This window comes from Pseudophryne corroboree, chromosome 12 (assembly GCF_028390025.1).
Source record: "Pseudophryne corroboree isolate aPseCor3 chromosome 12, aPseCor3.hap2, whole genome shotgun sequence".
NCBI lineage: Eukaryota > Metazoa > Chordata > Amphibia > Anura > Myobatrachidae > Pseudophryne > Pseudophryne corroboree.
The window spans coordinates 61013289-61032025 of NC_086455.1; the positions used below are offsets into that span (position 1 = coordinate 61013289).

The following is an 18737-nucleotide window of genomic DNA, read 5'->3' on the forward strand; positions in this document are numbered from 1 at the left end:
GAAAATTCAATACTTTTTGTTGTTGTGGTTTTGTTGTTGTTACATTTTGTTCTAAACTGAGATTCATTAGCCAAAGAGACAGGTTTATAGACCTTTCCAGGGACAGTGTAATGGTTTCCCCAGGAAATGCTTGTCATAGTCTCTATCCCTGTGGTTGGTTCTATATCCTGTCAATGGGGAACCTGCAACTAGTGTTGACATGTTTACAACTATATATAACTTTATGTCTGTCAGATTTATGTTGTGGACTCATTATACATACATTATAAGTTTGTCAGAGTTTGTATTTAACCTTTTCAGTGCTAGAATTTCAAGAAGCTTTTAACATATGCTGGCAGCAAGTAAATTAGCTATTATTTTGCACAATATTATCCTGGTGTATGTGTATCTCTGAGTACCCAACTTAGGCAACCATCTGTTGTGGAACTACAAATCGCAACAGAATAAGGCAGAGTGAAAAAGAATAAGTTATATCCGCATCCTGAAATCAAAAACTTCAGCTGGCCGGTTAGCTCAGTTGGTTAGAGCGTGGTGCTAATAACGCCAAGGTCGCGGGTTCGATCCCCGTACGGGCCATGTTTTTTTTATTTTTTTATTTTGCACACAATGTGGACATTGTAAATAAGCAGCCTAAGAATGTAAACAAGCAGCAACAACAAATGAAAAATTCTATATTAAATTAATCAAATAACAAAATGTATTTATATATTATATATCATTATATATCTAGGCGAACTAAAATAATGCATTCAACAGCACCACCCAGTGGGGTCCCGGCGTAATGGCAACAGATGAGCTGAGAAACCCTGAATACTGAGAATACTGATCAGTATTTCAATATCTATAGGGGATTGTAATCAGGGCCATTGCACCCAATTGGATTGAACCCAAAAGATATAAATGTTAAAAAAAGAGTATGCAGATTTGAGTCACTCGTATTGTTTATCAGAGACCAGAAGAACAGATATTTTCAATTAAAACCTAAAATCATATTTTCATCCTAGGGCAGAGACAGTCAGCTTGCGTTTCTAGGGATGCTGCAGAACTACAAGTCCCAGCATACAATGAATGCATGTATATATGAAGAGACAATCTCCAACCATTGTGAAACTACAAGTCCCAGCATGCCCTGAGATACATGGCTTGCAGTGTCTCTAGAGGCTGAGAGCCACAAGCATCTAATCATCCTAAATTACCCTATTGACGAGTTTATGGTTTGTGGTCCAGATTGTAATGCTGGGATTTACAGCTTCCTGACTGCTTGAACGCTCCATATAACCCATATTATACTGAGAACCGAATTCCCTATACACCCATGTATGACCTACCACACAGACAACAAAGCATCTTGTCACCATTCTAAAGCCGATTGCCTTATTATGGTCACATTTTACATCCAGGCAACTAGCGCACGATTGATGAACAAAACAAATATCTGATATAATGTTATATTATATTTATATAAAAAGAACTACAGAGAATGCTGCGTCTGTCACACATAAATATGTTGCATTGTTCCATTATATTATTATCCGGCAGAGTGTATTTGGTATAAATATAGCCATGACATTATCCAGTCTCGCGCAGGCCCCGTTGGCCGCTGAGAGTATAAAATAAATTATTTTAGTAATACAGGGTACAGAGGGCGTTCACTTTACATTACCAGGATAGATATAGAGAGAGAGAGAGAGAAGAGTGAAGGACCACTCACCAGATTTCAAATGCACAGTCACTTTATTTAATACTTGCTAAATCCCAAATATTAAATAAAGTGACTGTGCATTTGAAATCTGGTGAGTGATCCTTCACTCTTCTCTATATTTGGACACCCCTATTTGGGACTCCTTGGATGACACCCCAGTGGAAGCTTTTCATGCAGTACGTTAGTGCGGCTTTAAATAAATATATATATATATATATATATAGATATATAGATATATAGATATATAGATATAGATATAGATATAGATATTGCGATGTTAGGCACTCACTGCTACCTCCAAATAAACAATTTACCGGGTGCCTTCCATATAGATAATGCATACAGATGGGTCCATGTTTATCTTGACCTTTAATAGGATTAACTGAGACTGGGCAGTCGGACTTAATCCCCTGCGGTAATGACTTAATCCCCTGCTGTAATGACTTAATCCCCTGATGTATTGTTCTCTGTATTGTATTGCAGCTGAGAACAATAGATGAAGGGTTTATGTAAATAAACCATGTTGTGCCTAGGCGCAGCAAACTAGCCAAGATAACCATGGACCCATCTGTATGTATGTGTATGTATACATATATATATATATATATATATATGTGTGTGTGTGTGTGTGTGTGTGTGTGTGTGTGTGTGTGTGTATGTATATATATATATATATATATATATATATATATACAGCCCATAGCAAACAGAATATCTGCAGTGCTAAAGACCCACCCTATACGTCACACTGACAAATGGATTTTCCACACACCAGGGTCACAGGACTATAATTACTATACATGGAAGAATGAATGGGCCCCAGGAGGATGAAGCTGCCCATATGGCGAGAGTGTTAGAACAGTATGTGATCTGGGCAGCCAATATACTCAATATACATTATGTGGGCTGCAGCAGCGGGAGTATCTTGTGGTCTGCCTAGAAAGGTAGCCTGTGCAGATTTGGATGATTCTGGCATTTAAGGTGTGTACACACGGTAAGATCTTTTCTTCCGATTCTGACTATATAGTCAGAATCGGAAGAAAAGATAGTGCAGATCGCAAGGTGACAGTCACCTTGCGATCCCGATCCGATGCCGATGCACGGCCCCGCGCGGTCGGCATCGGCCGAAAAAATAGGCTGTGCGAGCAAGTCAATCCTGACTATGGCCGTGTACACACGGTGAGATTCGGACTTATCCGATTCTCACTGTGCGACGGGGGGCCGGGTCGGCACTTAGCCAGTATCGCAAGCACATAATGAGTGTGCTTGCGATCCTGGTTCTGTGCGATTTTGGCTAAGTGTCAATCCTGACTATCTCTTCTGTAGAGATAGGCAGGATTGACTTGCCTGCACAGCCTATTTTTTCGGCCGATGACGACCGCGCGGGGCCGCGCATCGGCATCGGATCGGGATCGCAAGGTGACTGTCACCTTGCGATCTGCACTATCTTTTCTTCCGATTCTGACTATATAGTCAGAATCGGAAGAAAAGATCTTACCGTGTGTACACACCTTATCTCTATAGAAGAGATAGTCAAGATTGACATTTAGCCAAAATCGCACAGAACCAGGATCGCAAGCACACTCATTATGTGCTTGCGATACTGGCTAAGTGCCGACCCGGCCCCCCGTCGCACAGTGAGAATCGGATAAGTCCGAATCTCACCGTGTGTACACGGCCTTACATCAGGCTGCACCTGGAGAGCTAGTATGGGGCAGGGAGAGGCGTTTTCATTTATGTCCAGCGCAGCAGCACTAGTGAACTGCTTGTGATTGGCTGTTTGGGAATACACTGCTGATGCAGAGTGGTATGTTTGATGTAGGTAGGACAGTCACCGTTTCGGGGTTTCTGTCCTGCCTTCATTATCCCAATTGGCCAGGCAGTTGGGGAGGTAAATCCCATTCGCAGAGCATCAGTGAACGGGTGTCCCAACACATCTAGGTGACCTAGCAATTCATAAGCGCAGGTCATGCCCCCCTGTGACATGTATGGCCACACCCTCTATCATCCACACGCCACCTTGCCCCAATTCTCTACGACAGAATGTTGGTAAAGTATGTGTGCTTTCTTCATTACGCAGGAATAAATGATATTTTGCTTTTGTGTGTGTGTGTTTAAGCAAACTTTTTTTATGTATGTGAGATGAGGTGTTTATTATTTGTATTAAATCATTTTATTATTATTATTATTATTATTACTGATATCTAATAGCAACTGCATATTTTGGAAACAAAACAACTGGCTGTATACATGGGTGTAAGTGTATGTTACGTATGTCTGGCATAATATGTGGAAGCAAAGCAAAAAAGCAAGCAACTGGACAAAACCTTTTTGCACTGCAGGTGGGGCAGATGTAACATGTACAGAGAGAGTTAGGTTTGGGTGGGGTGTGTTCAAACTGAAATCTAAATTGCAGTGTACAAATAAAGCAGCCTGTATTTACCCTGCACAGAAATAATATAGATGTATTTGCTCCCCTTGCATAGTAACATGGGGGTAATTCCAAGTTGATCGCAGGAGGAATTCTGTTAGCAATTGGGCAAAACCATGTGCACTGCAGGGGAGGCAGATATAACATGTGCAGAGAGAGTTAGATTTGGGTGGGTTATTTTGTTTCTGTGCAGGGAAAATACTGGCTGCTTTATTTTTACACTGCAATTTAAATTTCAGTTTGAATACACCCCACCCAAATCTCACTCTCTCTGCACATGTTATATCTGTCCCACCTGCACTGCACATTGGGGGTCATTCCGAGTTGTTCGCGTGCTAGCAGATTTTAGCAGCATTGCACACGCTAGGCCGCCGCCCTCTGGGAGTGTATCTTAGCTTAGCAGAACAGCGAACGAAAGATTAGCAGAATTGCGAATAGAAATTTCTTAGCAGTTTCTGAGTAGCTCCAGACCTACTCACAGATTGCGATCAGCTCAGGCCGTTTCGTTCCTGGTTTGACGTCACAAACACGCCCTGCGTTCGGCCAGCCATTCCCTTGTTTCTCCAGACACTCCTGCGTTTTTCCCTGACACGCCTGCGTTTTTCCGCACACTCCCAGAAAACGGCCAGTTTCCGCCCAGAAACACCCACTTCCTGTCAATCACACTCCGATCACTTCAACGATGAAAATTCTTTGTTCGGACGTGAGTAAATCTACTAAGTTTTGTGCTAAAATACTTACCGCATGCGCACTGCGTACCATGCGCATGCACATTTTTGCCTTAATCGCTCCGTTGCGAAAATCGTCAACGAGCTAACAACTCGGAATGACCCCCATGGTTTTGCCCAACTGCTAACAAATTTGCTGCTGCGATCAACTCTGAATTAGGCCCATGGTTGCTTTACTTACAAACATGAATCAGGCCCAATGAGCTGTCTAACATTTGTGGGCAACATGCAAAACCAGACTGTATTTACCCTGCACAGAAACAATATAAAGGAATTTCCTCCCCTTGCATGGCAACAGGGTTTGTTCCAGATACAAACTTACATGCTTTTTTTTACCCTGCTACCAAATCAGAATCAGACCCCTTGTAGTGTACTGCGCATATCTTATGATAGTTGCAGATACTCAATGTTTTTTTTTCTGAGTGGACTTAAATTGTGTACGCACCAGCATTAATGTGTTTCACCAGTATATTTTACCATCATAACCACACAAGTACAACTAATAGCTCAGATGGTTTATGTTTCTCTTATTACAGCTGTAACGTTTGTTAAGGAGAAATAAATACGGATGGCCTGGCATACAGCATGGCAAGCCGGACTGAATATAACTCCTGCTTGGGTGGTAAACACAGAACAGCACGCCTTGTAGGCTAGCATTGGTGGCAGTGGGCATCAGTGATGGCTGGGCAGAGTGGCATCAATGTCAGACTTACAATAGCAGAAAAGTGCATTTATGCTGGCAGGAGTAAGATGACATACATACAGCGGTAGGGTGCAGCCATTATGATTAGGATAACTACCGGCAGCAGAGGGCAGCAGTGATGAGGGAGTAGGGTGATGTCTATCATTAGTGGCAAGGTGCAGGTGTAGTATACACAACAGGTGTATAATTGGTGGCATGATGCAGCAATGCTGGCAGGGATAAATGGAATGAAGCAGTGCAGGCTGGGGACGCCAGTACTGGAACAAGTAGGCCAGCATGGATAGTAGGCCACTACTTGCGGAAAGCTTCAGCACTGGTGGCACATAAGCTGGCATGGATTGCAGGTTAGCACTGGTGGTAGATAGGTAACAGTGGTAACAGAGGTAAACTGGCATGAATACCAGACGAGAATTAGTGGCAGGGGAACAGCACTGGTAGTACAGGGGGCAGCCTACCAACATTAATAACACAAAGCCTGGCATCACAAAACAAAGTGTAGCACAGTCAGTGGCTGCTGCGGAACTTCTTGAAACGGTGACTTGCTGGAATGAGTTTGCACCTCTGAATGAGCCTGTACAGCAGTAAGACACTCATTTATATCCCCGTTTATAAGATGTTCCGCAGCAGCTCAGGTCTTGCAGCCTCACAGTCTATCCGGCGCATAGGTGTGAAGAGAAGGGCTGCACAGAAATCAGTTCTAATACGCAATCTGATGACACAAAGCCAGCATTATACAGCTGCACCACACAACAACACAATGCATTATACACGGCAGAGTGACACACAGCACAATACAATGGGTAGTGTAGGGGCAGAGAACACACCCTGGACATAGAGTGAATCCCTAATAAGCTGGTTCGGAAACCCCATGGGGTGAGAGGGGCGTACTCACCCCAGCTGTTCCTCTCCTTACGGTTCCTGGCCATGGCAGGGTGAGGCTGTGGGCAGCAGGAGGGTGTAACGGGTCTGGTGATGGAGACTCTGCAGGATGAGAGATGCTGAGAGAAGGAGGAGGAGGAGGAGGAGGAGGAGGAGGAGGACCACAGTCATGTGATCTGGAGAGCTCAGTGCAATAATGTACAGCAAAGACAGTGCATACACTTATATACACAGTGTACATATTGTATTTGGCAAAACTGAGATGCAGAAAACATAAACCCAGATTGATATTAATGTTGATATTTAATTGGAATGTAATACATATATTAATACAATGCAAGGAAACAGCAATACAGTACATAAAGGAAATGCTGAACTAATCTAGGTGCATGCGTAGTAGAGTGCAGGAACCTATAACCGCCAGTCTAGTGCAAGCTGCACAAATGAATGTGTCTGTCTGATTGGATGCTAGGGGTCGCTGCGCTTGTGCACAGTGGTGTAACTATCCATAGAAGGTGCCATGTCTACACGAGTGTTGAAGGTGAGCAAATTGCAGTAGGCATGTTTTGTGGGAAAACAGGATTATTTCATTCTACGTTACCACTCACTAATGTGCCTCTCACCTTAACCGAGGCCATGGAATACATGACTGCAAGGGCTACAATACAGAACTAGAATATCAATTCTGCTTGTTACTTTGGCCAGAATCAATCATCTGAATACCAACAGAATGTGTATCTGTAGCCTCAGGTTTGCTGTACTGCAATGCCCATTACCTGGGTCTCCCAGAAAGGTAATGACACCGCTCACAGCTGTACACAAAGCAGCAATCAGGCTGTTACTGAACCGGCCCCTTCCAGCCAGATAATGTCCACTCATCACTCCCTTCACTTGTTGACTGTAATACTGGGTACACACCGATAGATATATCGCAGATCAATGGCTCTGCAGATATATCTATAGCCGGGTGTAGTATGGCTGACCGGCGGTCTCCTGACTGCCGGTCAGCATACCGACGCCGGGATCCCGGCGGGGAGGGGCGAGTGCAGCAAGCCCCTTGCGGGCACGCTGCGCTCGCCACGCTGCGCTCGCCACACTGCGCTCGCCACGCTGCGGGCTCGGTGGCGACCTGCGGTCGCCACGGGTTCTATTCCCACTCTATGGGTGTCGTGGACACCCACGAGTGGAAATAGTCCCTGTTGGTCGGCACGCCTGCATTTTTTAGCACACTCCCGGAAAACGCTCAGTTACCTCCAAGAAACGCCCCTTTCCTGTCAATCACTCCCCGATCAGCCGTGCGACTGAAATGAGTCGCTCGAGCTTGTGTAAAACAGCATAGTTTTGTGTGAAAGTACATGGTGCGTGCGCACGGCGGCGCATACGCATGCGCAGAAGTGCCGCTTTTTTACCTAATCGCTGCGCTGCAACCGAAAGCAGCTAGCGATCAACTCGGAATGAGGGCCATTGTTGCGGCACTCTAGTTAAAATAGGATTTTAATTACCTACCGGTAATCCTTTTCTCGTAGTCCGTAGAGGATACTGGGGTTCCATTTAGTACCATTGGGTATAGACGGGTCCACTAGGAGCTATGGGTACTTTAAGAATTTGATAGTGTGGGCTGGCTCCTCCCTCTATGCCCCTCCTACCAGACTCAGTCTAGGAAACTGTGCCAGAGGAGACGGGCATACTTTGAGAGAAGGAAATAAAGGATAGTGGTGAGATTCCAAACCAGTACACACAAAACAGAGTAAAGCTATGCTAACCAAACTTTAAACAGGAACAGCAACAGCTGAACCAACAATACTTAACCAAGTAACAGTGCAGGAAGAACGAAGCACCGGGCGGGCGCCCAGTATCCTCTACAGACTACGAGAAAAGGATTTACGGTTAGGTAATTAAAATCATATTTTCTCTTACTTCCTAGAGGATACTGGGGTTCCATTTAGTACCATGGGGATGTACCAAAGCTCCCAAACCGGTGTGATAGTGCTGAGGTTCCTGCAGAACTGATTGACCAAACTGAAGGTCCTCAGAGGCCAAAGTATTGAAATTGTAGAACTTAGCAAACGTGTTTCGAACCTGACCAAGTAGCTGCTCGGCAGAGCTGTAAAGCCGAGACACCCCGGGCAGCCGCCCAGGAATAACCCACCGACCTAGCAGAGTGGGCCTGTACAGATTTTGGAACCGGCAAGCCTGCCGTGGAATGACCATGCTGGATAGTGAGCCTGATCCAGCGTGCAATTGTCTGCTTAGAAGCAGGACACCCAATTTTATTGGGATCATATAGAACGAACAGCGAGTCGGATTTCCTGTGACGAGCTGTCCTCTTTACGTATACCTTCAAAGCCCTCAAACATCCAAAGACTTTGAAGTAGTGGAAGTGTCGGTGATAACTGGGACCACAATAGGTTGGTTGATATAAAATGAAGACACCACATTCGGAAGAAAATGCTGACGAGTTCTGAGTTCAGCTCTGTCCTCATGGAAAATTAAATAGGGGCTCTTGTGAGACGAAGCCAACAGCTCCGACACACGTCTTGCTGAAGCCAAGGCCAACAGTGTGACGTAAGATATTTTACGTCCACCTCCTGTAATGGTTCAAACCAGTCCGATTGGAGGAACTGCAGCACCAAATTTAGATCCCAAGGTGCCGTGGGATGCACAAAGGGAGGCAGAGCACCTTTCAAAATCGTCTGGACCTCAGGGAGAGAAGCCAATTGTTTTTGAAAGAAAATGGACAACGCTGAAATCTGGACTTTTATGGAGCCCAAACGTAGGCCCACATCCACACCTGCCTGCAAAAAAAGCAGAAAACATCCCAGGTGAAATTCCACCGCAGAATAAGTTCTGCTCTCACACCAAGAGACGTTTTTCTTCCAAATACGGTGGTAATGTTTAGACGTTACCCCCTTCCTAGCTTGGATCATAGTCGGGATAACCTTGTTAGGGATCCCTCTTCTGGCTAGAATCAGCAGTCAAACGTAGCCGCGGTAAGTCCTGATAGACGAACGGGCCCTGTTGCAGAAGATCATTGTGAAGAGGTAGAGGCCACGGATCTTCGAGGAGCATCTCCAAAAGGTCCGCGTACCAGGCCCTTCTTGAGCAGTCTCGAGCAATGAGTATGGCTTGAACCTTTTCCCTTTTTATTATTTTGAGAATTCTTGGGATCAGAGGAAGTGGAGGAAACACGTACACCATCTGATAGACCCATGGAGTCGTCAGAGCGTCTACCGCCACTGCCTGTGGGTCTCTCGACCTGGAACAATACCGCTTGAGCTTCTTGTTAAGACGAGAGGTCATCATGTCGATTTGTGGATATCCCCACCAACATGTCAAGCACCTGAACACTTCCAGGTGAAGGCCCCACTCCCCCGGGAGCAGGTTGTGTCTGCTGAGGAAGTCTGCTTCCCAGTTGTCTACTCCCGGAATGAAAACTGCTGACAATGCCACAGCGTTTTTTTTCTGCCCATAGGAGAATTCTTGACACCTCTGACATTGCTGCTCTGCTTTTCGTTCCGCCCTGTCGGTTTATCTATGTCACTGCCGTCACATTGTCCGACTGGACTTGAATGGCCCGATCGTGAAGAAAAGAGGCCTGCAGAAGGGCGTTGTATATGGCCCTGAGTTCCAGAATGTTGATTGGAAGGATGACTTTCTGACTTGACAATTTTCCTTGAAACTGCACCCCCTGGGTGACTGCTCCCCGACCTCGGAGGCTTGCGTCCATGGTTAACAGGATCCAGTCCGGAATTCTGAACCTCCGACCCTCCTCTATGAGGTGAGAAATCTGTAGCCACCACAGAAGGGAGATCCTGGCTTTTGGCGACAGACGAATCATCTGGTGCATGTGAAGATGCGATCTGGACCATTTGTCCAACAAATCGAGCTGGAAGGGTCTTGCGTGAAACCTTCCATATTGAAGCGCCTCGTAAGAGGCCACCATTTTCCCCAGAAGGCGAATGCATAGATGCACCAATATCCTGGTTGGCTTCAGGACATCCCAAACCATCGACTGGATTACCAATGCCTTTTCCAACGGAAGGAACACTTTCTGCGACTCCGTGTCCAGTATCATTCCCAGGAATGGGAGCCTCCGTGTTGGCTCTAGGTGAGATTTCAGAAGGTTCAGAATCCACCCGTGATCCTGGAGAAGTTTGGTTGAGAGACCAATGCTGTCCATCAACCTCTCCCTGGACGGCGCTTTATCAGAACATCGTCCAGGTATGGAATTATGTTCACTCCCTGTTTGCGGAGTAGAAACATCATCTCTGCCATCAATTTGGTAAACACCCTTGGTGCCGTGGAGAGACCAAATGGCAGGGGCTGGAACTGGTAGTGACAGTCCTGCAGTGCAAACCGTAGATAAGCCTGATGAGGTGGCCAGATCGGAATGTGAAGGTACGCATCCTTGATATCCAGAGACACTAGGAATTCCCCTTCCTCCAGACCTGAGATCACCGCTCTTAGAGACTCCATCTTGAACTTGAACACTCTTAAGAACGGGTTCAAGGACTTGAGGTTCAGAATTGGTGGTACCGATCCGTCTGGTTTCGGTACTACAAACAAGCTGGAATAGTACCCCTTGTTGTGCAGATAAGGTGGAACTGGAACAATGACCTGAGTCTGTACCAGTTTTTGGATGGCCTGCTGTAAAGTTATACTTGCCTCTTTTGAAGCTGGTAAGCCTGATTTGAATAATCTGTGAGGTGGGAGCTCTTGGAACTCCAGTCTGTAGCCCTGGGAAAGAAGATCTATGACCCAGGGATCCCGACACTAACTTGACCAGATGTGACTGAAGAAGTTTAGTCGGGCTCCCACCTGACAGTCCTCCAGGCCTCCCGGTCCACAGTCATGCTGAAGGCTCTGAGGAAGCAGAGCCTGAGCTCTGTTCCTGAGCACCTGTAGTTGCTGGTTTGCGTGGTTTACCTCTTGCGCCTCTGAAGGCTGTAGAAGAACCTCTGGATTTTCCCGCAAACTTAGCTGTCCAAAAGGACTGTAAATTTGAAGCTGAATAAGCTTTCCATGGCTCCTAGTGGACCCGTCTATACCCCATGGTATTAATTGGAGCCCCAGTATCCTCTAGGATGTATGAGAAATAATGATACTACCTGACTTGGTGCCATCACCAGTTCCAACATAGCTCCTCCATAGGTGCGGTGCTCAGAGCACAAAAAAGGACAAACGATAGAACTTGCTTGAAAACAGTTTGCCCATAAACTGAAACGTTGACAAGCAAGTCCTTTTTTGTGCTCTAAGTGCCGCACCGTCTGGTACATTTCCGCATCCGCCTACCGCACTTCCGGTCAGTGCATTCCACCTGGGGCCGGAAGTCCGTCTGGCGTTCCACCCGTAACCAACCGTGTACGCTGTTCACACAGGGCTGTTCTGCTTTGCCCCAGGGATCGCTCCAGCCGTCATCTGCGTGTAGTGGCTTGCTTCTGTGTACTCACTGACACCATGGGGAGCCTCACCTAAATATTTAAAAATATATTAAAAACATGGTGCAAATAACACCCAAGGCGATATCAGCTACTTATATATTATAGACATCTAAAGTACATTATCTTAGTAATAACAAGTATATATATATTTGTTATATGGTAAATGCTATATATTAATGATTACTAAAAAAGATAGATCCTGCAAAGAACTAACTACAAGAATAAATCAAGCTAATGAGTTCCAATTATTTTTTTGATTAAGACCGTACGGGTGTACAGTGTTCATTCTGAAGATCCAACTTAAGATCCAACTGAAGATCCAAGTTAAGCAGCTTCTTTGCTCTATCTCCCCCTCTGATGGATTCCTTAATGTGGTCAATGATCACGTACTTCAGAGATGCAAGGCTGTGTCCTTGTTGTTTAAAGTGCCTTGCTACTGGCTGTTCAATCTCTTTACCTAGCAAGGCAGCTTTGATAGCTGATCTATGAAGAGCCATCCTTTCGCGAAACTTCCTTATAGTCTGGCCCATGTAATATAGGCCACATGGGCATATAATTACATAGACCACATGCGATATTGTGCAGGTTAATACATGTCTGATGTTGAATATGTGGTCATTATGAGGATGTTTTTAAAACTTTTGGTATTAATTACAAATTTGCAAGTTTCGCACTGAGCGCATTTATAACATCCAGGGGCCTTGGTGTATACGTTAGGAGCCTTGGGGACATTCATCCCTGTAATATCAGAATGCACAAGAAAGTTCCGAAGGTTGCGTCCTCGTCTAAAGGCAGCCACAAGGTCTGAGTTCTTTCAATGATGGTAAATCTTTGTCTGATTTAATAATGGGCTACAATGCATGGGTGGCATGTCTGATAACAGGGCTTGCGGTTGTAAACGTACTAGACCAAGGCATAATCTCTCGCTCATCCTTTTACCTTTGGTTGCAGTAGATGTTCCCGTTGCATTCCCAATACCTTCTGTTTAGACAAAAATAGCTCCTGTTTATCATATCCCCCTTCTAGGAATATGACAATGAGTTCATGAAGATGTTTAGGAACAGCGATCACTTCACTCGTAATTCTTGCCACTCTTATCATCTGGGAAACGTCAGGCCCTTTTTGAGAGCCTTCGGATGGTGACTAGAGGCTGACAGAACAGTATTCCTGTCAGTGGGTTTATAGAAGATCTCCGTGGTAATTATTCTATTATGGACCTTAATCATCACATCCCAGAATTGTGCCGAATCCTGACTGTAAGTAAATGTAAATTTAATTGGACTCTGTTGTGCTTTAATGGCGTTCATCAGGTTTTCAAATAATGTCGCCCCACCAGAGCATAAGACAAACACGTCATCGATATAGCGTGTGTAAAGCAAGATGTATTTAGAGATATTGTGATCCACAAAGAACATCCTTTCTACCTGCAAAAACATATAAATGTTCGCATATCATGGTTCGACCGATGATCCCATCGCACAACCTAGCTGTTGTTTATAGAACTTGCCATCATAAAGGAAAAAATCCCGATGTAGGGTCAAAGACAGGAGCTGTAAAAAGAGATCTTTATCAAAAACTGTGTCCAGAAGGTGTTCTCTAAGGAAAATTTCCATGGCATGAAGCCCTTCATCATGCGGGATAGACGTATAAAGACTACATACGTCGAGGCAACATAATAAAGTACTTGTTGGCAATTCGTTGAATCCTGCTAGTAAATTCAAAAAACTTGTGGTGTCCTTAAGGAATGACCTTTTCATTGGAAGCAGAGGTTGTAGAACATAATCCAGAAGGCGTGCCACTGGTTGATATAATGAATCTCTTGCCGATATAATTGGCCTCCCCAGGGGTTGCAGTGGATTTTTATGCAATTTAGGTAATGTGTACAATATAGGTACCATCTGGTACTGTTTATAGAGGATTGGGAATAATTTTGGTGAAATCTTTCCATCTTGTTTAGCCAATGCTAAAATATTGTACAGTTCCTTTTGGTACTGCGGTGTAGGATCGCCAGGCAATTTATCATATACCCCAGGTTCTGCTAGCTGACGCTCAATCTCCTTACGATAATCTGTAATGTTCATCATTACTATGGCCCCGCCTTTGACAGACAGTGGACAGCTGCAAATCCATTCGCAACTCACTCACCATTGAATGATATTTCTATACTGTGTGTAGCCCAAGACCTACTCCTACAGTGCTATAGAATCAGGCTGATCGGGGCCGTAGCTGACGTCACACACCCTCCCAGAAAACACTTGGGAATGCCTGTGTTTTTCCTGACACTCCCAGAAAACGGCCAGTTACCACCCAGAAACGTCAGCTTCACATCAATCACCTTGCGTACGCCGTTTGGTCTTGCGCCTGTGCATTGCGATGCATACGCAAGCGCAGTCATATGATAATCGCCCGATTAGAAGCCGGTTTGCGGGTCTTCAGCATAGTTTGGATAACTGCCTCTCAGGAGTGAAGCTACAAGAGCCACGCCGTCAAAGCAGTCTGGCCAGGTCTGGATAGACACAAGGGCCTGGAACGAGGAGGTCTGGGTGTTGAGGAAGTAGAAGAGGACGCTCGATTGATAGACCCTGCAGGTCTGAGAACCAATGCTGTCTGGACCACGCTGGAGCGACTAGAAGTAGTATTTCTCCTTCTTGCTTGAACTTCCGTAGTATCCTGGGCAGGAGAGACACTGGAGGGAACACGTATGGCAGCTGAAAGTTCCATGGAATTGCCAGTGCATCCACGAACGCTGCTTGAGGATCCCTTGTCCTTGATCCAAAGACCGGAACCTTGTGATTGTGTTGAGACGCCATCAGATCTACATCTGGTAGGCCCCAGTTGTCTACTAGGAGTTGAAAGAATTCCAGATGAATACTCCACTCTCTGGCGTGGATGTCCTGACAGTTGAGGAAAGAACACTGCCGATACTGCTGGCAGACGGCGTTCCGCCTAACGAAGGATATTTGATACTTCCGTCATTGCCAATGCGGCTTCGAGTGCCGCCTTGATGATTTCTGTATGCCACTGTGGTGGCGTTGTCTGATTGTACTTGAACAGGCCTGTTCTGTATCAGAGGCAGGGCAAGCGTCAATGCATTGAACACTGCCTGCAATTCTAGAATGTTTATCGGGAGGAGAGATTCCTCCTTGGTCCACCGACCCTGGAGAGAGTGTTGCTCTAACACCGCACCCCGACCCTGCAGACTGGCGTCCGTTGTCAGTAGGACCCAGTTGGAGATCCAGAAGGGATGGCCCCTGCTCAACTGTTGGTCCTGTAGCCACCAGCTCAGTGACAGACGAACCTCCGGAGTCAAGGAGATAATTTGAGACCTGATCCGATGGGTCAGGCCGTCCCTCTTGGCAAGGATTAACCGCTGCAGAGGGTGGGAATGAAATTGAGCATACTCTACCATGTTGAAAACCGACACCATGAGGCTTAGTACTTGCATCGCCGAGTCTATCGACACTCTTGGGAAAGAAAGGAAGTATCTGATCCTGTTCCGAAGTTTTAGGACTTTCTCTGGAGACAGAAACAGTCTTTGGCTGTGTGTGTCCAGCAAAGCTCCCAGGTGCACCATGCTCCAAGCAGGGACCAGCGATGCCTTTTTCCAGTTGATGAGCCACCCGTGGGTTTGTAGGAATTGGACCGTCAATTCCAGATAACGGAGGAGAACATCTTGGGAGTTCGCCAGGATCAGCAAGTCATCCAGCTACGGCAGGATCCTGATTCCCTGATGGCGGAGAAGGGCCATCATCACGGCCATGACCTTGGTGAAGATCCGAGGGGCCGTGGCCAGTCCAAATGGCAGAGCCTGGAACTGATAATGTAGGTTGCCAATAGCAAACCGCAGATATTGCTGATGCGATATGGCAATAGGTATATGTATGTAAGCATCCTGTATGTCCAGGGATACCATATAGTCTTCGGGTTCCATGGCCAGTACAATAGAGTGCAGAGTTTCCATACGGAATTTGGACACTCTCACAAATTTGTTAAATGATTTAAGGTTGAGTATAGGCCGGAAGGACCCATTGGGTTTCGGGACTAGAAACAGGGTCAAATAATATCCTCTGCCTCTCTGGGACAGAGGTATCGGCACTACCACTCCTGTGTCCAGAAGGGATCGCACCACCAGGTGTAGAGCTTGTGCTTTCAACGGATCCGAAGGAATAACCATTGTGCAGAACTGGCGAGGGTGGCGTCTCTTGAAAGAGACAGTGTACCCATGAGAGACAACTTCACGCACCCAGGCATCTGAAGTGGTCCTTAACCAGACCTGGGCGAATTGCAGAAGTCGGCCTTCCACCCTGGGATCCCCCAGGGGGAGGACCGGCCCGTCATGCAGCAGGCTTGTCTTGTTTGGAAGCAGGCTGACGGGCGGCCCAGGATTGTTTAGGTTTGGGCTTAGTGGTTTTGGAAGCACAAGCCTGTCTCGGGTACGCCTGGCTCTTTGCTTTCCCTTGAGGTCGAAAGGAACGAAAGGTGGTGCTCTTAGCCTTCGGTGCAGAAGGATTAGTACTTGGGAGAAACGCAGTCTTAGCAGTCGCCAAGTTAGTCACAATCTTGTTCAGATCCTCCCTAAAGAGGATGTCTCCCTTAAAAGGGAGCACTTCCAAGGTCTTTTTGGAGTCCAGGTCTACCTTCCAGGACCTCAACCACAGAATTCGGCGAGTCAGTATAGACGTAGCAGACGCCTTGGCTGCCATTACACCTGCCTCAGAGGATACCTCCTGAATATAGTGGGAGGCGGTGGTACCATGAGACAGATATTGTCTGGCAGTGTCAGAAATATCCTTAGGGGGGCGTGATCTAGCTGCTGAAGGAGGCAGCTGTGTTTTCACAGAGCTCCCGGGACCAGCAGCTAATAAAATATATAACCCAACTCCCAGAACCCTCTTACCTGCCCTAATACCTTTCCTGACCCTCCTGTGGCCCCTGCTAATTCCCCCCGAGGTGCCGCGGAATCGGGGAGCAGTTTTCACTGCTCCTGCGGGTTGCGGCCTACGGGGATTTCCGAAGCCGGGGCCTCAGGTACTCTTTCTGGCCGGGGATAGTTCCGGGACCCATAACTCGGGCCGCGGACTTCCCCCGGAGCTCCGTCCTCTACACCCCCGCTAGCCGCTGACCGCGGCTAGAAGCATCTCCTGGCTGCCGGCGGTTTGCGGCACACTTCCGCCCGGCGGGGACCCGAGGACAGGCCGTGAAGGACGGCGCCAGCGGGCGCCCGGCGGCCATCTTAAAACAGTCAGCAACACCTCCTGAATCTCTCTCCTGCTGGGCTCCCAGAAATAAACGCACCAGTACTGGTGTGATCAGGCAAAGGTAGGGAGAGGGGCACACAGATAAGGTTAGGTCACACAGACCTTTTAGCAATATACTTCTGTCTAAAGTGCCCCCCCCATTCATCCATCCGCCCATCCATCCATCCCTCCACTCAAATACCTGCACCAGCCGGTTCCCTGTTCAGTGATCTTCACACAGCCTGCCACCTGCTGCCGTCATTTATTTATAACACCGTGAAGCGGTGGTGTGGCAGAATACTTTCTAACACGTAGTGTCCCGCAGAGACACCTCAATCAGACCAAGTCGGATGTCTTGTCACTGTGAATTGACATATGGTGTCCTAGCTATGCGTCTGCCTGCCTGATGCTGCCCTAAGATCACGTGGGGGCTCTTGCACGGTGACGGCCCACATGCTTCATACTGCCGAAGATATGTGAAAGTGTAACTATATACTGCTCTCCTTGAAGACCGATCTCATGGTGAGAGGGATAAAGAAAAAAAAGGCCAAGACCAAGCCGGACGCGACCCCATCCCCTGCGAACCGACACTCATCAGATCTGTGTCAGTTCTTAACTACTCCAACCTCACTTCTCGCTACTTCCTCTACTGCCCCGACCTCTCCACATCTGCACGGACCGGCGGTCGACATGACATCCTCTGAGACTCCGTTGCCCTCACAGGCCCTCTCTCTGTCTGCGGAGATAAGCGAGATATTGTCTCATGTAAAGACACTCCCCACGAAACATGATTTCTCAGCCTTGGAGACTCGCTTGCTTTCCACCATCACTAAGGAAGTGACAGCGCTCCGACAAGAGATGTCCCAAGTTGCGACCCGTGTCGATGTCCTGGAACGCCATGAATCGTCTAATGTGGATTCTCTGACTAAGTTTCGAGAGGTGCTATCTCATCAACGGGACGATATCTCATTTCTAAAATCACGTATTGAGGATATGGATAATCGCGGCCGGCGAAATAATATCAGAGTTAGGGGCTTACCGGAGAGTGTTCAACAGGCTGACTTGACAGCGGCCTTAACCACGATATTTGGAGAAATTATCGACCTGGATCCAAACAAAGACATTATATTTGATAGAGCTCACCGAGCTCTCCGTCCCCGAGGATTGCCCTCTGACAGACCGCGGGACGTGATTTGTAGGCTCCATTACTATGTCCAAAAAGAGGAAATAATGAGGTCGGCCCGTCAGCTGGACAGCATTGTCTTTCAAGGGGACAAGATTCAGATATTTCCTGACCTTGCCTGGTCGACCCTACAACAACGTCGAGCCTTGAAGCCTCTTACAGACTCTCTCAGGAAACTCGAGCTGAAATATAGATGGGGCTTTCCTTTTTCCCTCCAGGTTTCTCATGGTGGCAAAGTCGCGAGTCTCTTTAGACCTTCGGACTTACAGGCCTTCTTCACGACCTTGGGAATCCCTCCGGTACCACTACCAGATTGGTACGCCTTTCACCATCTACCAGACCTACCGGTTGTGCTCCCTCCAGACGACGCATGGCAGCAAGTACGTTCCCCACGGACGCGGGGAACCACTCCGGGTTCACGTTCTTCAAAGCC

The 18737-nt window shown here is 46.8% G+C and overlaps 1 protein-coding gene and 1 non-coding gene across 3 annotated transcripts in view; one reads left to right on the forward strand and one right to left on the reverse strand.

The window, feature by feature from the left end:
• Positions 1–6562, reverse strand: part of ATL1 (atlastin GTPase 1) — an 80667-nt gene extending 74105 nt beyond the window's left edge. For both annotated transcript variants that reach the window (XM_063947556.1, XM_063947555.1), the window contains exon 1: positions 6457–6562. In XM_063947556.1, the coding sequence (XP_063803626.1) occupies positions 6457–6490 (34 nt within the window). In that variant the 5' untranslated portion in view covers positions 6491–6562. The remainder of the gene's footprint in view (positions 1–6456) is intronic.
• On the forward strand, positions 503–576 carry TRNAI-AAU (transfer RNA isoleucine (anticodon AAU)). The gene has a single exon. It is a non-coding gene; the product is annotated as a tRNA-Ile (tRNA).
• Positions 6563–18737: the final 12175 nt, after the last annotated feature.